The sequence below is a fragment of the Dama dama genome, chromosome 5, assembly GCF_033118175.1.
Source record: "Dama dama isolate Ldn47 chromosome 5, ASM3311817v1, whole genome shotgun sequence".
In the NCBI taxonomy this organism is placed as follows: domain Eukaryota; kingdom Metazoa; phylum Chordata; class Mammalia; order Artiodactyla; family Cervidae; genus Dama; species Dama dama.
In genome coordinates, this window is record NC_083685.1 from 19,187,199 (window position 1) to 19,209,150 (window position 21,952).

The 21,952-nt window shown below is 50.4% G+C and overlaps 1 protein-coding gene across 1 annotated transcript; it reads left to right on the forward strand.

Annotated features, from left to right (window-relative positions):
* Positions 1 to 6,431: 6,431 nt before the first annotated feature.
* On the forward strand, positions 6,432 to 21,438 carry LOC133056555 (calcium release-activated calcium channel protein 1). The gene is made up of 2 exons (XM_061141970.1): positions 6,432 to 6,901; positions 20,415 to 21,438. Exons 1-2 carry the CDS (start codon positions 6,602 to 6,604, stop codon positions 21,018 to 21,020), a joined length of 906 nt encoding a protein of 301 aa, XP_060997953.1. The 5' UTR covers positions 6,432 to 6,601; the 3' UTR covers positions 21,021 to 21,438.
* The last annotated feature ends 514 nt before the right edge of the window (positions 21,439 to 21,952 follow it).

Here is a 21,952-nt window from a genome sequence, read left to right on the forward strand (position 1 = left end):
TTCTCCTCTAGTATCTCTTTTATGCGTGTGTGAGTCACTCAGTCATGATTCTTTGCAACCCCATGGACGCATGGGGTCCTCACCAGGCCCCTCTGTCCATGGAATTCCTCAGGCAAGAATACTGGAGTGGGTTGCCATACCCTTCTCCAGGGGCTCTTCCCAACCCAGGAGTTGAACCTGGGTCTCCGGCATTGCAGGCAGATTCTTTACCATCTGAGCCACCAGGGAAGCCCCCACTATCTCCTGGTGTTTGCTCAAATTGATGTCTATTGAGTCGGTGATGCTATTTAACCATCTCATCCTCTGCTGCCCTCTTCTCCTTTTGCCTTTAATCTTTCCCAGCATCAGGGTCTTTTCCAGTGGGTTGGCTCTTCACATCAGGTGGCCAAAGTATTGGAGCCTCAGCTTCAGCAACAGTCCTTTCAACGGATATTCATGATTGATTTCCTTTGGGATTGACTGGTTTGATCTTGCAGTCCAAGGGACTTTCAAGAGTGTTCTCCAGCAGAATTCAAAAGCATCAGTTCTGTGCTCAGCCTTCTTTATGGTCCAGCTCTCACTGTTGGAAAAATCATAGCTTTGACTATACGGACCTTTGTTGGCAAAGTACTGTCTCTGCTTTCTAATACATTGTCTAGGTTTGTTATAGTGTTTCTTCCAAGGAGCAAGCATCTTTTAATTTCTTGGTTGTAGTTACCATCCACAGTGCTTTGGGGACCCAAGAAAATAAACTCTGTCACTGCTTCCACTTTTTGCCCTTCTATTTGCCATGAAGTGATGGCACCAGGTGCCATGATCTTAGTTTTTTTATACTGAGTTCACTCTCCTCTTTCACCTTCATCAAGAGGCTCTTTGATTCCTCTTCACTTTCTGCCATTAGAGCAGTATCGGCTTGTCTGAGGTTGTTGATACTTAATATATTTAATAAATTATCAATTACTCTGTTCTTTAATTATATTTTATGTGGCTCAGATGGTAAAGAATCTGCCTGCAATGGGGGAGACCTGAGTTCAATCCCTGGGTCAGGAAGATCCCCTGGAGAAGGGAATGGCAACCCACTCCAGTATTCTTGCCTGGAGAAGTCAATGGACAAAGGAGCCTGATGGCTACAGTCCATTGGGTCAGAAAGAGACAGACATGACTGAGTGACTAACACTATATTACATATTTATTTCTAATAATATATAAACGATTTACTAATACATAATTTAGAATGGTGTCTGCCATTGGTTCAGTTCAGTTCAGTTGAGTCACTCAGTCGTGTCCGATTCTTTTCAACCCCATGAAACGCAGCATGCCAGGCCTCCCTGTCCATCACCAACTCCCGGAGTTTACCCAAACTCATGTCCATTGAGTTGGTGATGCCATCCAACCGTCTCATCCTCTGTCATCCCCCCCTTAATCTTTCCCAGCATCAGGGTCTTTTCAAATGAGTCAGTTCTTTGCATCAGGTGGCCGAAATATTGGAGTTTCAGCTTCAACATCAGTCCTTCCAATGAACACCCAGGACTGATCTCCTTTAGGATGGACTGGTTGGATCTCCTTGCAGTCCAAGGGACTCTCAAGAGTCCTCTCCAACACCACAGTTCAAAAGCATCAATTCTTCTGCGCTCAGCTTTCTTCACAGTCCAACTCTCACATCCATACGTGACTACTGGAAAAACCACAGCCTTGACTAGATGGACCTTTGTTGACAAAGTAATGTCTCTGCTTTTTAATATGTTGTCTAGGTTGGTCATAACTTTCCTTCCAAGGAGTAAGCATCTTTTAATTTCATGGCTGCAATCACTATCTGCAGTGACTTTGGAGCCCAAAAAAATAAAGTCAGCCACTGTTTCCCCATCTATTTCCCATGAGATGATGGGACCAGATGCCATGATCTTAGTTTTTTGAATGTTGAGCTTTAAGTCAACTTTTTCACTCTCCTCTTTCACTTTCATCAAGAGGCTCTTTAGTTCTTCTTCACTTTCTGCCATAAGGGTGGTGTCATCTGCATATCTGAGGTTATTGGTATTTCTCCCGGAAATCTTGATTCCAGCTTGTGCTTCATCCAGCCCAGCATTTCTCATGATGTACTCTGCATATAAGTTAAATAAGCAGGGTAACAATATACAGCCTTGACGTACTCCTTTTCCTATTTGGAAGCAGTCTGTTGTTCCCTGTCATTGGTAAATACTATTTAAGTGCTATTTTATTTTTTACCCTATGCCATGTGGGAGTTTGCTACCTGCCAAGGCAGCTCACACCATCTTTGGCCAGCCCTAGGCTGATCCATTGGCCACAGTGGTGAAGCAGGTTGCAGTAGTCCCTTCAGTTGGCTCTTTATACCTACACACACACAGTTGATTGAAAAATTCTATTTGGCTGTTTCAGATAAAACTCCAAAAGGCTGAGAGCACACCGCCCCCCTAGCCACTAGAGGGAGCCACACATAGTCCTTGGAGGCGCTGCTGGAATGGGCAGCCCGGGTTCCAAGTCTGATTCTCCACTGGCTTCTTTGGTGTACTTTGGTAAGGTGCTTTCTCTCTGGGGCATCAGTTGCTGTTAAGTAGGGGTTTGGAATGGGGTGCATCTCATGGCCCCAACTAGCTCTAATGTGCTGCGAGCTCAGTCGCTTCAGTCGTGTCTGACTCTTTGTGACCCCATGGACTGAAACCTGCTGGCTCCTCTGTCCGTGGCAAGAATATTGGAGTGGGTCACCATTTCCTTCTCCAGGGGATCTTCCCAACCTAGGGATCGAATCCACATCTCTTGTGTCTCCAGCATTGGCAGGTGAGTTCTTTACCACCAGCCCACCTGGGAGAAAATTTATTAACCACTGACCCTTCAGGGCTCTAATATTCTAAAACAGGAAGCAGGGTTTGCCCAGATGCCCACCCCATCCACCCACCAACCCAAGTCTTGATAGTGGTTTTTTTTTTTTTTTCTTCTCTTTTGCTCTGTGCACGTGGCAGTGGGATTCAAACTCCATAGAATTGGGAGAGTGGGAACCCTGGCCCCATCCCTACCCCAAAGCCCCCAGCTGACCTGCCACTGACAAGTCCTTTGGTTCCTTCTTAGTCAGCAAATCTTCCCTCCCTGCTTCAAGGTTCTTCTCTTCCAGACCTGCTGGCCCCACTCGGGCTCCAGTGGGCCTGTAAAACTGAGGTGGGGGGGGGGGGGGGGGCGGCTCTTAGAACCAAGACCATCTTATTATCTTTTTCATTAAGCCTTTTCCTCTTGGGAATCTCTGTTGTGCCAGTTTCTGTGAAAGGCCATGGGTGATAAGGAAGTAATTTAAAGAGAGGAGAACTTTGCTCTCAGATAGCTTCCCAGATGGTTCAGTTCAGTTCAGTCACTCAGTCATGTCCGACTCTTTGCGACCCCCTGGACTGCAGCACCGCAGGCTTCCCTGTCCATCACCAACTCCTGGAGCTTACTCAAAGTCATGTCCATTGAGTTGGTGATGCCACCCAACCATCTCATCCCATGTCTTCCCCTCCTCCTCCTGCCTTCAATCTTTCCTGGATCAGGGTCTTTTCAAATGAGTCAGTTCTTTGCATCAGGTGGCCAAAATACTGGAGTTTCAGCTTCAGCATCAATCCTTCCAATGAATATTCAGGACTGATTTCCTTTAGGATGGACTGGTTGGATCTCCTTGCTGTCCAAGGAGTTCTCAAGAGTCTTCTCCAACACCACAGTTCAAAAGCAGCGATTCTTCGGCGCTCAGCTTTCTTTATAGTCCAACTCTCACATCCATACATGACCACTGGAAAAACCACAGCTCTGACTAGACGGACCTTTGTTGGCAAAGTAATGTCTCTGCTTTTTAATATGCTGTCTAGGCTGGTCATAGCTTTTCTTCCAAGGAGCAATCATCTTTTAATTTCATGGCTGCAGTCACCATCTGCAGTGATTTTGGAGCTCCCAAAAATAAAGTCTCTCACTGTTTCCCCATCTCTCATTGTTTCATTGTTTCATCTCTCATCTCTCAATGTTTCCCTACCTATTTGCCATGAAGTGATGGGACCAGATGCCATGATCTTAGTTTTCTGAATGTTGAGTTTTAAGCCAACTTTTTCGCTCTCCTCTGTCTTCATGAGGCTCTTTAGTTCTTCTTAGCTTTCTGCCACAAGTGTGGTGTCATCTGCATATCTGAGGTTATTGATATTTCTCCCGGAAATCTTGATTCCAGCTTGTGCTTCATCCAGTCCAATATTTCTCATGATGTACTCTGCATATAAGTTAAATAAGCAGGGTGACAATACACAGCCTTGACGTACTCCTTTCCCAATTTGGAAACAGTACCCACCTGCCAATGCCGGAGACACAAGAGATGCAGGTTCGATCCCTGGGTTGGGAAGATCCCCTGGAGGAGGGCATGGCAACCCACTCCAGTTTTCTTGCCTGGAAAATTTCATGGACAGAGGAGTCTATAATCCATGGTGTCACAAAGAGCCAGACACAACTGAGCAACTGAACGCACACTCATTTGTTGAGGGGCGGGGGTCACAAACAGGTCAGTACAGAAATAAACTAGGTGATTTCAGATACTGTAGTGATCAGAACTATCAGGGAAATAAAACAGGGTGAGGTGACATAACATGAAATGGGGCCTCCTTTAGAAAAGGAAGGTCCCTCTTTGGAGGTGATATTTGAGCTGAGACACAGATGGTAAGTGAAAGAAGTGACAAGTACAAAGGCAGGCAAAGAAACAAGCCCAGTGGGATGAGATTTCAAATTCCAAGTTCCCTGGTCTTCATAAAAAACAGAGAAAGGTCTCTGGAAGAATTCCAGAGGCTTTTGGGAGGGGGCCTTCAGGTCTATCCCATGATGTGGCTGAGTGGAGGGGTGCCCTCTAGTGGTGACAAGAGTTAAATTTCACATAGCTGACCTGGAATGCGGCATGCTTGTGACTCTGGGATAATTATAAGTTTCACTCATTCTTGTCACTCCCACACTTACTCATTCAACAGATATTTACAGAGCTCTGTGCCAAGCAACCGTCTAGATGCTAGAGTTGTGAAATCGACAGAGACGGTCCCTGCCCTCCTGGAGCTGATACCCTAGGGAACAGTTCTTACCTCAATACTCTAGCCCCACTTCACCTCTTCCCTCTATTATTCTGTAGCTAAATTGGCCTCCTAATGTTCCAACAGGCTGATATTGTTGCTTCAGAGTCTTTGTATTCCCTTCCGCCCCAGGAAAGCAGGTCCCTGCTTCTTTGCATTGCTGGTTCAGGTCTCAGCTCAAAAGTGACCAAGTCAGAAAAATGTGAACTTATTTTGCTCGTTGACTGCCTATTCTCTTCACTAATATATAAGATTCCATGAAAGTTACTATTTTATTGGAATTCCTCAGCCTTCGGCTTAATAGGTGCGCAGTAAACTTACTGGATGGGCTTATTATCCTGCACCCCAGCTTGTTTCAGAGGATAGTGAGCGGTAAGTGAATGAACGGGACAAAACATACCACAAATCTCAGCCCTAGAAAAAAGAAAAAAGCTGTTGCACACTACCTCTGCCCCCTCTCTCTGCTTTATTTTTTCTTTCTTTTTGATCTGCTTTATTTTTCTATACACTTATCACGTTCTAAACTATTATAACTTACTCCTTGGTGTTTGCGTGTCCCTGCTACTAGATCAGAATGTAAGCTTCACGAAGGCAGCGGATTTTGTCCATTTGATTCACTACCCGACCCTCAGTGCCCAGAACAGTGATGGCACCCAGTAGGCGCTCACTTTGGCCACCTGATGCGAAGAACGGACTCATCTGAAAAGACCCTGATGCTGGGAAAGATTGAAGGCCGGAGGAGAAGGGGACGACAGAGGATGAGATGGCTGGATGGCATCACCGACTCAATGAACATGAGTTTGAGTAAACTCCGGGAGTTGGCGATGGACAGGGCTGGCGTGCTGCAGTCCACGGGGTCGCAAAGAGTCGGACACTACTGAGCGACTGAACTGAACTGAACTGAGGCGCTCAATACACAGAATGAATGAACATCACAGTTTGCTCTTTCCTGCAGATCCTAAGTCACCTTATTCCAAGGGGGAAACGGGCTTCAGGAGGCGACCAGAGGTGAATTCAGGTGGCCCGACCCAGGAGTCCGACCTCTGGGAGCAGGGCCATAAGAGCAGCTGCGGAGATGGGAGGCGCCGGCAGCAGGAACAGAGAGAGGCCCGGGGGCTGAAGCGGTTCCAGGAAGAGGCGCGGGCGCTGACGGCGCCTGGCCAGGGACTGTGGGCTGTACCGTCCGATGGGACGAGTCACATGACTTACACTGACCACGCCCACCCCCGATGGGCGGGGCTCATGCAAATCAGCCCGGGCGGCGGCCAATCGTGTCGCTCGCCGAGGGTCCGGGCCCGGGGATCCGGGACGCTTGCTTGAGCGCAGGCTCCTGTCTCTGCTGCCCCGGGCTTTTGCAAGCGGCGCGGCGGACCTGTAAGTTTGTGCTGTAGTCACTTCTTCGAGTTACTTTTGGCGGCCCGGCGGCTGAGGCCGGACCCGCGCGGGGGCCAGGCGGCGGCTTCCTCAAGCGAAGGCGGAGGTGCGGCGCTGGGTGGGGGCCGCTGCCCTAGCAGGCGCCCGGGCCGGCCCGCGCCTTTGCAGCGTGCTCCATGCATCCGGAGCCCGCCCCGCCCCCAAGCAGCAACAGCCCCGAGCTTCCCCTCAGCGGCGGCAACAGCACCAGCGGCAGCCGCCGGAGCCGCCGCCGCAGCGGGGACGGGGAGCCCCCGGGGTCGCCGCCGCCGCCGCCCGCCGTCACCTACCCGGACTGGATCGGCCAAAGTTACTCCGAGGTGATGAGCCTCAACGAGCACTCGATGCAGGCGCTGTCCTGGCGCAAACTCTACTTGAGCCGCGCCAAGCTCAAAGCTTCCAGCCGGACTTCGGCTCTGCTCTCCGGCTTCGCCATGGTGAGCTCGGGCCGCCCTGCCCTGCCCCCTCTCAGGTCCTGGCCACTGCCTCCCACAGCCCCGACGGGGCGAACAGGGGAGCTCGCTGGGAGGGCTAGAGGGTCTTGGGGTGAAGGGAAGAGCTGGGAGAAAGCTGTCGTGGACGCTGGGAGGACCGGAGGTGCTGGACATGAGAGGTGGGCAACAAGTGACACCCGTAGTGGGAGGTTGGGTATCATACCAATGTCCAGGGTTGGAGGGCTCAGATGGGCAAACTTGATGCAGCGAGGAGGGAGAAACAGCAGGATGCTCGACGTAGATGTAAGAAGACAGTCCCACGCATGTTGAAGTGGAAGGGAAATTGACATAAGCAGTCTGATCTCTTTGGGAGCAGGTGTCAGGAGGTTGGGAGGAGAAGGACCCCTGAGCCGTCTCTCCCTAGTGCCCCCACACTTGAGGCCAGAAGGAATTGGCCAGCTTCTTTTATTATCTACTAGAGGGGATTTCCTGATACCCTTTCTCCCATTGTATTTTCCGAGGGCCTCAGCCTGGGGGTTTGACAACCACTCCCCACCCTCAGTTTCTGCTCCAGAAACTTGCCACTGAGTCACTGAGTGTGGGGGAGGAGGGTGGGACATGTTCCCGTTGAATGGGCTCTTTCTTGACGTTGGGGGTAGGCTTAGTTTCCCCCCCGCCCCCGTCCCTTGTGTGCTGGGTTGGAGTGAGAACCAGCCTCTGGCGGGTGGGGTAGGTGAGGTTGCAGGTTGGCCTGAGAAGTGGCTCTGAGGATGCTTTCAGGCTGGGAATCCTGGCGTCTCCCAGGACAGCTACAGAACAAGTCCTGGCCTCAGCCTGCACGGATGGGGTCTGCCTCCCCTCCCCCAAGGTGTTTAGCCCAGAGCACTCTTGCCTCACTGGTGAGCTAAGCTCTTGACCTTAGGGGAGGGAGTGGCTGCACCCTTTGAGTTTTCTTGGGAAGGGAGTGTGTCTGGGACTCTCCCTGGGCTCCACAAACTCGTGGGTGATGCAAGGGAGCGAGAACTTTTTAGAAGCCCTAAGCAGGCCCAGAGCACCCGGGGCCATGGTGGCAAAACCAGCTGTCTGAGATAGGGGACGCGCTTTCCTGGGTCTGCCCTTGCTGCTGCCTCAGACAAATCCCTCTGTGGGCCTTGATTGATTCCTCAATTGGTGAATGAAGGCTGCTTCTCAGGAGTTTCTCTGACTTTTAAGCATTTAATTGAGGACTTCCCTGGTGGTCCAGTGGCTAAGACTCCACTCTCCCAATGCAGGGGCCCCCGGTTTGATCCCTGGTCAGGGATCCCACATGCTGCAGCTAAGAGTTCATGTGCCACAAGTAAGATGTGGCACAGCCAAATAAATAAATAAGTTTTTCTTTGAAAAAAGAATTTAATCAAGGAAGCCTTTGAGAGGGAAGGATAGAATGTGTGTGTTTGTAAGAAGTGTCACTCTTGTTTTTAGTTTAGGTCTATAGGAAAGGATTCTGTTCCATCACTCCCAAATCCTAGGAACAGCTGACACTTAGCCAAGCACCCACTAGGTGCTTTGCACTGTGGCGGTGCCCTAACTGACACACTAAGTCCTCCACGGCGCTTGGAGGTAATTTTGGTGTGGGACCTTCCCAAGGCCACACAGCTGTCTTGCTGGAGCAGGATTTGAACTCAGGTTGGCTGGTATGCAGAACTCTCTTGGACACTTATGCAATTTGTGGTGTATGGAGCTCCGAGCCCCGTCCTGCCAGGGACCTCTTAGGACCAGGCCTTGTAGGGAATGAGAAATCGAGCAGAAAAACTTCTCTTGAGCAAAATAAAATGTTACAGTTAGGGGGAAGGGAGTGACACCAGCGGCTGCCAGCTCTTCACAGCAGTGAAGTGTTTCAGATGGTGGGGTGCCTGTTCCCGTTTTTCTTGGGGTGGTGTATTCATAGCTGCCCAGGCCCCTTCCCACGCCGGGAGCAGTAAGGAGGCAACAGGTGAAGCTTTTCTGCCTTCTTGAGTCGTCTCTTAGAAGCCGGGCCTTCTGATCAGATGTCACCTCCCTCTTCCTCTTGCTAAAAACAGTGTGGGGAAGTCAGGCTGTAGGGGCGGCCAGGGGCACTTGGTGGGCCTTGACTCAACCAGACTATCTCTTGGGGACCTTTATGTGACCCAGCTGGGGTGGAGAAGGCTTCCTGGCTCCAGCGATGAAATCCCCCAAGTTCTGCCAGCAGGGAAGGCTGAATCCCGTGCCCACTTCCATTCTGGGAAGGCACTTAATGAGAGAGTAACTGCATCTGCCATGAGTCTGCAAACAAGGGGGAGAGATAGGGTTGGGGTGGAGAGAAGGGCTCAACAGGGCAGGTCCACCTGCACCCCACCCCCCCACAGGCACCCAGCCTTGTGAATGCGCCTCAGAGAGGAAGGGGTGCCACGAAGCCAGGTGCCATGGAAACGGAGTGAGCAGGTTTCCTGGACTACTCTCCCTTGGCCTGTGAGTCAGCACAACCAACTTCCTGCCCCCAGAGGGCTTCCTTCTGAGAGACTGGGAAACCCAGAAGGAGTGATATGATGTGACCTTTGATTTCCAAGGGGTAGAGAGTTGGTGAGGTTGCCAGACTCAGCTGCACACAAGGTGAGATTGAGGGAAGGTCTCCCAGGAGCCTGGAGGGCATGGAGAGACTCCCCTTTCCTGGGCGGAAAGGCCTGGACAGCTGCCCTGATGTGCTGGGGAGATAGGCAATGGGACCTCAGGCAAGCGCCTTTACTCTTTGGGGGGCAGTTTTCTCGCGTGTACAAAGGAAACACATATCCTGCTCCCCGATGGACTTGCATGAAGAGTCGTTAAAAGGTTCACTTGGACCCACAAGGGTTGAGGAATAGTCAGGATCTGATGATGGACCCTTAGGTGGGCCCTCTGTGGTCTACAGACAAGCATCCCACTCCTGATGGAGCTTCTGGAAATAGCACGCCCTGTCTGGGTTCAATATCCAGACTCCAAAACCAAGGGCCCAGGATGTAGCAGAGGATCAGCAGCCTGCAGGTGCTTCTTGAGCCTAGAGTGCCGTGATTCAGGCCATCCCTGCCTCAGTTTACCTCTCAGCAAGAGGCAGCCAGCCTCAGCCTGACTCTGTCCCCTGGGGGCCATGGTGAGCGCACTCACGCGCGCACACACATGGCAGTCTTGGTTCCTGGGGAGGGCAGCCTGTAACGTTAGCCTAAGCAGAAGATAATTGGGAAGGTCAGCCTGTTGCCGTAAACAAAATGCTTTCCGTGACCTGGGATCAATTATTTTTGGATTATCTGCCTCCTCAAGTTCTCTGCTGGCCAGCACTCTTTTGTTCCCAGGTTCCAGAACCGGCTCAGAAGCAGCTTGGCATTTCTCTGAAAATGAGTTGGAAGGAAGGGCTCAAATCATAAGACGTTATTGAGCCTCTATGACATGTTGGGAGTTCAGGGGGCATGGAGATGAGTAAGAAATTAGTATTACTCCTCATGGTGCTAAATACTAGTGGTGAGCATTGCCACTGTTGATTGGGATCTTGGAATAGGTTAGACACCTGCTAAGTACTCTCCTTGAACCATCTCTTGTGAGCTTCAGAATGGGGAGTGAAGGTAAGTGCCCAGTGAATGACTTGTCTGAGGTTACCTGGCTGGGAAGCTTCCAGGCCCTGTGACTGTGGTGTGGCCCCCACTGCTGCGGGAGAGGAAGCACCAGAGAGAATGATGGAAGGACTGACTTGGGAGGCTTGAGTATTGTAGAGTGAAGTAAAGAACAGGGACCCTGGAGCCAGACTGCTTGAGTGGGATCCAGATAGATCCCCGCTCTGCCACGTAGAACTGTGAGATGCTGGGGAAGTTGCTTAATGTCTCTGGGCCTCAGTTTCCTCAGCTGTGAAATGGGAGTAATAGCAATAACCAATCTCAGTGGGTCAGTGTGACAGTTCATTTGTATCTGCAAAGCACGTAAAATATACGTGATCCAGGTGTGACAGAAACTCGCTCACCCTTGTTCCCATAATGTTGAGACTACTTTTTCTTGGCCAAGCAGTATGCAGGATCTTAGTTTCCTTAGTTTTCTGACCAGGGATTGAACTCGAGGTCCACGGCATTGAAACTGCTAGGAAATTCCTGGGACTGCTTTTATGAGAGTTAACTGGTTTAGAAGAATGTGATTCCAGCCAAGCCTTAAGGATGGTAGAGTCGAGCTGAGAAAGAACCCTCTATCAGGGGAAGCATCAGAAGCAAAGTTACAAGGATGAGAAATGATAAGGTCTTAGGGAAGGAAAGGTAGGGAGTCTCGTGTAGCTTGAGTTGAAGCCATGTCCGGGGATAGTCGAGGAAGGTGAATCTTCCCAGACTAGACAGCGCAAGGCCTTCTGATATAGGCTGCGGGGAGCCAGGGAAGATTTTGGAGCAAAAGAGTTCCATGATGAATTTTTTTGATACGTTTATTCATTTATTTATTTTTGGCTGAGTTGGGTCTTAGTTGCAGTACACCATGTGGGGTCTCAGTTCCCTGACCAGGGATTAAACCCAAGTCTCCTGCATCGGAAGGCCGATTCTTAACTGCTAGACCACCAGGGAAGTCCCATGATGAATTCTTGAATAATGTTGGTGATGTTACTATTTACTGAACACCAGGCATGAGCCTTTCTTTCTTTTTTTAATCCTCAGAACAGCTCTTAAAGGTATGTACTGTAGGTGAGAAAGCTAAAAGGCTCACTGAGGTTGCGATCATCCAGCTAGTAGATTTCAAGCCGTGGTCTGTCTGACTTGGAGCCTTTTCTACTCAATCACCCTCTCGCCATGTCCCATGTAGCTGGCTGAAAACTGGGTCTTCGAAGTCTTACAGATGGATCCTTCTGTACGCTGAGTCGGTATAAATGGAATTTTGTTAAATGCCCCAAGGGAAAGGCACTCCCTGCCTAGCTGAGAAGCCTTTTGGAAAACTTCACAAGTGCCTGTGCACGTGTCTGGGGTTTTCAGCCAAGGTCTGTGTTGAGCTCTGCTGGTTTCTGGGTCTGGGGCTGGTGAAGGAGAGTTCTAGGGTTTCCCAAGGTGACACTGTGGTAATCAGTGTTCGGAAGGAGTTCCCTTGGAGAAATAAAACTGTGACAGTTTATGGGGTGTCCCTGGTGGTTAAGACTCCGCCCTTCCACTGCAGGGGACGCAGGTTCAATCCCTGGCCAGGGAACTAAGGTCCCACATGCCATGTTCAGTTCAGTCGCTCAGTCGCGTCTGACTCTTTGTGACCCCATGGACTGCAGCACGCCAGGCTTCTCTGTCCATCACCAACTCCTGGAGCTTACTCAAACTCATGTCCATCGAGTCAGTGATGCTATCCAGCTATCTCATCCTCTGTCGTCCCCTTTTCCTCCTGCCTTCAGTCTTTCCCAGCATCAGGGTCTTTTCCAATGAGTCAGCTCTTCACATCAGGTGGCCAAAATATCGGAGTTTCAGCTTCAGCAACAGTCCTTTCAACGGATATTCATGGTTGATTTCCTTTGGGATTGACTGGTTGGATCTCCTTGCAGTCCAAGGACGTAGTGCTGCCAATAAATAAATTAATTAATTAATAATATTAATAAAAACTGTGACAGTTTGCACTTTTTAAATTTCTTGGCCAGGCTGTGCAGCATGGGGGATCTTAGGCCCCCAGCCTGGGATTGCACCCACATCCCCTACAGCGGAAGCACAGAGGCTTACCCACTGGACCACCAGGGAAGCCCTAAAACTTCTGAGAAAATTTAAACAAGAGCAAGTTTCTCTCTGGTGGAACTTCTTCTTAGGGGGCCTTTAATATGCTTCCCAGAAGGGAATGCTCCAAATTGATAGAACCACAAACTCTTCAGAGGAGAATCCTCTGGGACCGTGGTTTGACATTCCTTTTTAGGAGCATGATCTAACCCAATAATGGGCCACCTTTTTCTGTGAAGTAAACGTTTTCAGCTTTGCTGGCCACGCGGTCTCAGTTGTAACTACAGGTGTCCCCCCACTTTTCGCAAGTTCACTTTACACCTCCTTGATTTTACAGAAGACCTGCATTTGTACCTGTTTTCACTAGCCCAAAGGAAACCCAAAGAGAATTTTTACTTTTACCAAAAAATGGTGAAAGCCAAAAATAGCATGCAGCCTTTGGTTTGCAGCTAGCTGTTATAGACGCAGCATGCGCCCTGCGGGATAAGACTGGTACCACCAAGCTCCTTTCCCGGGAATCACACTCAGCATCTCGGCATCAAGCTGTCAGAGCTCTGAGCTGTATCTGTGAGCGTCAGTGCTTTAATCTCAGTTTATTTGTGCATATGTTAGTAAGATATCTCCTAAGATAATTGCTCCGTCCCTTTAGGCCATTTCAGCTCATGAATGGTTTCAGAGGTACATTGCAGGGGGAAACCTGTACTCAGTTCTGTTCTTCTAGCTTGAAGCAGCCACAGACCTTAGGTGAGTGAGTGGGCGTGGCTGTGTGCTAGTAGAACTTCATTTGCAGAGAGTACATCACAGGCCAGTTTGGCGACCCCTGGTCTAGGTGGTGGTCTCCAACAACACTTTGAGTGCACACCCCGCTCAAAATATTGTCAACATTATACTCAGTGTTCATACATAGGTATATGGTAATTATGATATGAATGCTAATAAAGCATGAGTATTAAAAGGTACATAGGCGATCCAGTGGTTAAGATCCTGTGCTTCCACTGCAGGGGTTGCGGGTTTGAGCCCTGGTTGGGGAGCTAAGATCCCTCAAATCACACAGCATGGCCAAAAACTAAAAATTAAAAAAATAAACGAATTATTTTAAGGTACATAGGAACTTCCCTGGTGGTCCAGTGGTTAGGACTCAGCCCTTTTACTGCCAGGGCCCAGGTTCAATCCCTGGTTGGGGAACTGAAGTAAGTAAAGACACAATATTGAAAAGTTTAAAGGATGAGCTAAAAAAAGGAATGTCATGAGAGTTCGCCTGTGGTCTTCTGGTTTCCAATGGATCACATAGGATTGTCTTCAGGCACTTCAGAGACCCTGGGTCAATTCTGACCTTCATTTATTCCTTTAACATTCGTTTCCTGAGGCCCCTAGAGGGACAAGGGAAGTGCAGGGAAGCTAGAGAAGCAGGAAGCAGGAAAGTAGAGTGGAGGAAACCGGACGTGTCGTTACATCTTCAGAACGTGTTTGGCAAGTGCAGTGGTGGAGGAGCATTGGTGGACGGACGCTTATCACCATCTGAAAATACCTGCCTGCACGTTCAGTGCCTGTCATCCTCCCCAGGGCAGGGGTTCTTCCGGCTGTCTTCCTGCTTTCTTTGTCTCCAGCAGAGCCACAAGATCCTCCAGGCACACAGTAAGTTCTCAGAAAAAGTTCATAAGGGCAATTCCTGGGCAGTCCAGTTGTTAGGACTTGGCTCTTGCATTACTCAGGGTGCAGGTTCGATCCCCGATCAGTGAACTGAGGTCCCATAAGCCTCGCAGCACCACCAAAGGGGGGAAAAAATGTCCATGATTGAATGAATGGCCCCATCCTCACTTGGAGAGCCCTGGAACAGAGGTGACTTGGGAGATAGAGACTGGAGGTGCTCAAAATTAGCCAGATGAACAGAAATACTAGGCCCGTTCTCCGCCCCTTTCTGCAGCTTCAGCCTGTTAGTGACTCGTGACAAGAAGTGAGTCGCAACCAGCATTTTAATTTTTATTGGAAGAAGAGTGGAATGAAATAGAAAGCAGCCGCATACGTCACATGTTGTAAGAGTAGACTGGATTAGCATGCTTTAAAGATAATTATTGTTTGGGGAAACTTGTTTCTGTTACAAGTGGGTATGTGTCTATTTATGGAAACCTTTGGAATACTGCACTGTAGTGGTCAGAAAAGTTTGTAAACTCTTAGAGGAGCCCTCAATCCTCTCTTAATAGACGGTTTGCATCTGAGATGGGGGCCGCAGGCTCAGACGGCCCTGGGTGACCTGGGGTGACTGTGGCTTGGCGGCCTGAGTGATCAGGAGAAGCTCAGGCTGGGGAAGGCAGAGTTATGTCTCCCAGCTGTTGAGCGCCCGCGTCGGGCCAGGCATCGGAGGGCTGCCTCAGAGGGGCCCAGCCTTCTAGGCCAGGTGGCAGGGGGTCTCCAGGGAGCCCAGCAGGAGTGAGGAGAGGTGGTTGGCATCCGGGTGTGGTGGGCAGACACCCGGCAAAGCCAGCCAGGCCCTACCCTTCTTGGGATCACAGGCACCTTTTCTTAGCCCATGGGTGAGGTTTGATGTCCCTGTGGGGGGCGGGAGAGGGAGGCATTGGAGGCCCACGGACTAGAGTGACGTAGGGCTGGTGGTTCCTCGCCCCTCCTCACCCTTTAGGACCCATGTGTCCAGGTTTAAGCAGGCCCGTGGCTGGCTGGGAGCTGTTTATTTTGGGTTAACGGCCCAGCACTCTGGCTATATTTACCTTGCGAAGCTGCTTGCAATCTGATCTGATTTGATCTCTCTGGGACTCAGCTGGGGCCCTGGGAGTTGCCTGCCAGATTCCACGAGGCCCTCCTGGCTTTACCCTCCCTACTCTTGGGGAGATTTCCCAAGTGGGACACATTCTGGAAAAAGCAGTCATTTTTCTGCTTGTGAACAGTTCTCATCAGAAGACCTGATCTGTGTCAGCCATTCCTTCCCACAGTGCCAGGACATGGAGCTTGGTCCCCCAGGTGGGGACAGTACCTAGAGCCAGCCGGTGTGGTCAAGTTCCAGGAACTATAGGGTCCAGCACGGTTGATGGGGTTTCTCCTGGAGCCCATCCTCCTCCTTGAAGGAGCTCAGTTCGCACACTGAGCTGCCCAGCCTAGCTACCCTTCTCCTCCCAGCTTAGGACCTCAGGGGAAGTTCTGGAGTCCCCTGGCCAGGTGTGTCCCAACAGCTGCAGTGTTCTGGCTCTGGAGCGTGACAAATGGTGTGGCAAGGGTGGTCCCTGTCCCGCTGTGGTGGTCAGCTGTGCTTTGGGGCACACATTCTCCTCCTACCCAGGGTTTCTAGCAGGGACAGCCTTAGAAAGAGGCAGACTGAGTCCAGAGTGGGGCATCTGAGCCCCTCACCCTCCCTGGGGGATAGAACGTGGGGTCAGCTCTCACCAGCCTCAGCTGAGGGCGTCCAGGAGCTATTCGTCTTCCACTTTAAGCCCTGTGTTTTTCTTTTTTAACCGAGATTTATTGAGTACCTTCTGTGGGCTGGCCCTTTGTTAAACACATGTCAAGACCTCATTTAATCTCCTTGGTGATTGTCTTAGTCTGTCTGGGCTGCTAAAACAGAATACCACAGCTTGGGTGGCTTATAAACAACAGATATTTATTTCTCACCGTTCAGGAGGCTAGAAGTCCAAGATCAAGGTGCCAGCAAATGCAGCGTCTGGTAAGGGGCTGACTTGCTAGTTCATAGACACTGTCTTACTACTCGCTGTGTCTCACAGGGCAAGAGAGATGAGGGGGTCTCTAGGGGTTCTCTTTTATAAGGGCGCTAATCCTATTGCAAGGGCGCCACCCTCATGACCTAATCACCCCAAAGGCCCTACCTCCTAACACCATCACCTTGGGGGTCAGGATTTCAAATATGAATTTAGAGTGTTCACAGACATTCAGTCTGTAGTAGCAGGTGTGAGGAAAATGCTGTTAACCCCTTTGCACATGGGCTTTAGAGCTAAGTGGACTTAAGTATAGATCCTCCACTCAACAGCAGAGTAATGCTTGGGACTGCTGACTTCACCTCTCTTGAGCTTCAGTTTCCTCATTTGTGAAAACGTAATAATAGTGTTGCTAATAATCATTGATGGGCTTCCCAGGTGACTCAGTAGTAAAGAATCTGCCTGCCAATGCAGGAGACATAGGAGATGTGAGTTCAGTCCGTGGATCAGGAAGATCCCCCAGAGGAGGAAATGGCAATCCACTCCAGTATTCTTGCCTGGGAAATCCCATGGACAGAGGAGCCTGGCGGGTTACAGTCCATGGGGTCGCAGAATCGGTCACGACTGAGCGGCTAACACACACACACACACACACACACACACAGCCGATTAACAATGCAGAATCGGTCACGACTGAGCGGCACACACACACACACACACACACACACAGCCGATTAACAATGTTCTGATAGTTTCAGGTGCGTAGCGGAGTGTCTCAGCCATACATATGCATGTATCCATCACTGACGCTTTAAGTGTAATATAGATGTATATATGCATGCCAGGTCTTGTGCTAAGGGCTTTATTCATTAATCTGTTGAATCCTTGTAACAACCCCCGTGGCACTGAGAGCTTACCAGTTTTGTAAGTGGAGGACTCAGTTCACTCTTAATGGCTCTCTAGAGGTGGAGATACCAGGTTTAAGGGAACAGACTGGTTACCGTATATGTTGGCATGTTCCCCCTCCCCTCCCATATAGGTACCCAGCTCTGGGCCCCGTGTACCTGATGGGTCTGGACATTTCCAGTGAGTGAAACAATAGCCTGTGGGCCTAGAGCAGCTAAGCAGCTGGCTCTCCTGCTCGTCCTTTCTCCAGTTTCAGCTTCCAGGGCAGCAGGCCAAAACAGGAAGAGGAAGTGCCGGGGGTGGGGAGGAGGCAGGAGGTATGCCCTGCTGGGGGTGCCCCCCGTTTCCAGCGTGGTCAGGCCTGAGGACAGAGACCAGGGACCCTGGGGTACAGCCCATAACCCGCCGTGCCCTGATGCCCTAAGTGCTAAGAAATCTCAGCATTGGCCTTAGGCCACCAGTGATCCTAAAAATGGCCCAAATCCTCATGGCGCACTGCCCCAGATTTATGTGAACTTAAAACATTTTACAGACTCCTGGGCTGAGAAGTTTATACAACCATCAATTGTGGGAATTCAAAGACAAAAGTGTGCGAATCCTGTTGAAATTGTCTGAAAAGCCCTATGACTATATATACCTGGGTGTCTTAAGAAATATCCAGTATTTTCACCAGATTCTCAAAGTATCTGACCCCAAATCAGCTCTAGATGGTGACCTTAATCTTGCCACGTCCGCTCCTTTGTCAGAGACAAAGGGAAGGGTTTTGACCAAAGTCATCCAGGGGGAAGCAGGGGTGATTCTGGAGCCAAAACTCAGGCTTGCCAATTTGGCTTTGGTGTCCTCAGCTCAGGTTGGGGGATAGAAACCCAGCCCAGGCAGGGGCGTTTCATATAGAGATGCTGGGATTGGGAGTGAAGTTTTTAAACTGAATTACAACGATACTAATAAAGCTCCTTTTATTGAGGGTTTACGCTAGGCCAGGCACTAAGAATTTGAAGTGAAGTGAAAGTCACTCAGTTGGTTCAACTCTTTGAGACCCCATGAACTATACAGTCCATGGGGTTCTCCAGGCCAGAATACTGGAGTGGATAGCCTTTCTCTCCTCCAGGGGATCTTCCCAACCCAGGAGTCGAACCCAGATCTCCCACATTGCAGGCACAGCTGAGTCACAAGGGAAGCCCAAGAACACTGGAGTAGGTAGCCTATCCCTTCTTCAGCAGATCTTCCCAATACAGGAATCAAACCAGGGTCTCCTGCATTGCAGGCAGATTCTTTACCAATTGAGCTGTCAGGGAAGCCCAAGGATTTGATGTGGGATTAATTCAGTCCTCACAACTCTCTGAGTTATGTACTACTATTCTGTTGTTGTTTTTTTAAATATTTATTTATTTGGCTGCATTGGGTCTTAGTTGTAGTGCTCAAGATCTTCAATCTTCATTGTAACACATGGAATCTTTAGTAGCAGCATGCAGACTGTTGGCATGTGGCACTTGGAATCTAGTTCCCCGACCAGGGATCAAACCCAGTGCCCCTGCTTTGGGAGCGTGGAGTCTTAGCCACTGGACCACCAGGGAAGTCCCTGGGTTTTTTTTGTTTGTTCGGCCATGCTGTGCAGTGTGCAGGATCTTTGTTCCCCGACCAGGGATCAAACCTCAACAGTGAAATTGCTGAGTCCTAACCACTGGAGTGCCAGGGAATTGCCTCTATAGTCCCTTTTTTTTTTTTTTTTTTAACAGCTGAGGAAACCGAGGCTCAGAAAGTTGAAGGAACTTGCCAGAGTCAAACAGCCTAATAAAGGGCAGAGGAGTCAGGGCTTGAAGCAGGCAGCCTGGCTCCAGAGCCCATGCTCCTAACCACTGCCCCACACTGCCTTTCCAGGCCTCAGAAGGCTGAGGAGGTACAAGAAATGAAAGCAGACAGGGCCAGGTATTACAGGCAAGAAAGCTGGAAGGAAGGAGCCCACTCCCTCCCCAGGAGTAAGAAGGGATCAGGGCAGGTATGGAGCTTGTGGGTACATTTCAGCCTCAGACCTCCCCCTTCTGAGCCTGGCACATACAACAGCGAACCCTTTATAAAGGGTCATTCTCCTTAATGGTATTGCCATTGGCACTTGCGCCCCAGTCTCTGGCCTCGGCAGGCAGCCACTCAGCAGTGTGCCCACCACCCGCTTCTCCCAGCCCAGATCTGATGAGCTGGCTTCTTTACATGGGGGTGATTTGCAAGGCCCAGGTGAGAGGAGGTGGGTGGCGGGGCCTGGAGCATGCCCCTGGTAACCCCGGATCCACAGGTCTCCAGGAACTGGGGAGCAGCTAGTACGTCAGCCCTGGGGCTCTGAGCCCAGTGCTGGGGCCGGAGGAGGAGATGGCCCCAGGGCTTGTGGTCTGCACTGTAGCACCCTGTCATAGCCTGTCTCTTCTGGGAAGCCTCTCTTGATTCCTTTGTGGTTGGTGCTCTATGTTCTCAGAAAGGGCCTGGTGTGACCTGGGAGGGCCTTCGTCTCTTCACCCCTCAGCTCTTCTTATGCCCAGAGGAAGGCAAGAAGAAACCTCTCCTTGGGAATGGGAGTGTGGCTCCAAAAGGGAGGGTGCCTTTTTTCATTAATGTAAACTTTTTTTTTGGTCATAGTAAAATTTACATACAGCTTACCATTTTAACCATTTGTGGTGACTACTATTTGGAGGGTGTTTGTTATGTACTGAAAGTGTTAGTTGCTCAGTTGTGTCCATCTCTTTGGGACTCTGGACTGTTGCCTGCCAGACTTCTCTGTCCACGAAATTCTCCAGGCAAGATGCTGGAGTAGGTTGCCATTTCCTCCTCCAGGGGATTTTCCCAACTCAGGGATCAAATCCAGGTCTCCTGCGTTGTAGGCAGCTTCTTTACCGTCTGAGCCACCAGGGAAGCCCAGTACTAGGAACTCTCATTCAATTGTTAAAATGAGCCTATGAACTGATATGATGTCCCTATTTTACAAATAAAAATGCTGAGGTTCAGAGAGGTTCAGTGACTTTCCCAAGGATAAACAGCTCAAGAGTAGCAGAACTGGGATTCAAATCCAGGCAGCCTGGCCTCAAGCCTATCCTCTTGACCAGTACTTTCTGCCATTTCTCAACCCTAAGTGGGTGGGTCTGTCATCCCCATTATACAGATAACAGAAGCTGAGGCTCAGAGAGGCCTCGGAGTGACTTACCCAGGGTCCCAGAGTCTGACAGGAGGAGAGCCTCTGAGCCATGACCATCCTTGTCACTCAGCCCACCTCTCCCCGCTCCTCCCCGCCAGGTGGCAATGGTGGAGGTACAACTGGACGCTGACCACGACTACCCCCCGGGGCTGCTCATCGCCTTCAGCGCCTGCACCACGGTGCTGGTGGCCGTGCACCTGTTTGCGCTCATGATCAGCACCTGCATCCTGCCCAACATCGAGGCCGTGAGCAACGTGCACAACCTCAACTCGGTCAAGGAGTCGCCCCACGAGCGCATGCACCGCCACATCGAGCTGGCCTGGGCCTTCTCCACCGTCATCGGCACGCTGCTCTTCCTGGCCGAGGTCGTGCTGCTCTGCTGGGTCAAGTTCTTGCCCCTCAAAAAGCAGCCAGGCCAGCTGCGGCCCACCAGCAAACCCCCGGTCGGCGGGGCGGCGGCCAACGTCAGCAGCACTGGCAGCATCACCCCGGGCCAGGCCGCCGCCATCGCCTCCACCACCATCATGGTCCCCTTCGGCCTGATCTTTATCGTCTTTGCCGTCCACTTCTACCGCTCACTGGTCAGCCATAAGACGGACCGACAGTTCCAGGAACTCAACGAACTGGCCGAGTTTGCCCGCCTGCAGGACCAGCTAGACCACAGAGGGGACCACCCCCTGACCCCGGGTAGCCACTATGCCTAAGCTCTTCCTGGGCTGGGCAGTTGAGCGCTTTGGCCTTACGCCCTTCCCCACGACCTTGTCCTGCCCCAGCCTCAAGGACAGCATGTGCAGGGGACTGGGCTTTCGTCAGGGGCGGGCAGAGAGTGGAGGAAAGAGGCTTTTTTTTTTTTTTAAAGAGAAGTTACTGCACTTTGAAACTTTCCTCTAAGAGAATAAGCACTTCCTGTTCTTCCAGCTCCAGGTTCACCTCCCGCTCAGAGGCCGCCACCGGGAGCCAGAGCGGGACAAATGCTCCCTTTGTCTCTCCTCCTCCCTCGAGCAGGTACCACCTGGATGCCTCCTGTTCTTTCCGTCTTGACCCTCCCTCCCCGTTCAGCGTCGGTGGTGTGTGTGTGTGCGCGTGTGTGAACACAGAAATATACTCATAAGGGACACCTCCTCTTGTGTCTGTATTTGTTGGGTCTGAACTTCCTGGCGTTTCTCCCGGTGGGTTGACCAGGCAGGTGAGCCTCTAAGCAAAAAAAAAAAAAAAAAAAAAAAATTCAACATTTTGGGGTATTTCCAACCTATCCGAAAAAGTTGCATGAGCAGTAACTGAAATGTCTCTGTAGGCAGTTCTTATCATTCACAGTTCTGTTTTATAGTTACAGAACACTGAATTAATTGAATGCTGAACCACTGCTCCTAAGAGAAAGGGGTTAGGTTCCTGTGAGCATCTGGTCACATTTGTTGTTGTTGTTGTTTTTTATATGGACCTTTTTTTTTTTTTAAGTCTTTATTGAATTTGTTACAGTACTGCTTCTGTTTTGGTTTTTTGGCCAGGCAGCATGTGGGATCTTAGCTCCCCTGCCAGGGATTGAACCTGCACCCGCTGTGGGCATTGAAAGGCAAAGTCCTAAATACTGGACCACCAGGGAACTCACTGCATGTTTCTTTTTAAAGACACCTTACTT

Coding starts and splice junctions, on each gene's coding strand:
- LOC133056555 (XM_061141970.1), top strand. CDS start 6,602: ATGCATCCGGAGCCCGCCCCGCCCCCAAGCAGCAACAGCCCCGAGCTT. Junction 6,902..20,414: donor TGCTCTCCGGCTTCGCCATG/GTGAGCTCGGGC, acceptor CCTCCCCGCCAG/GTGGCAATGGTGGAGGTACA.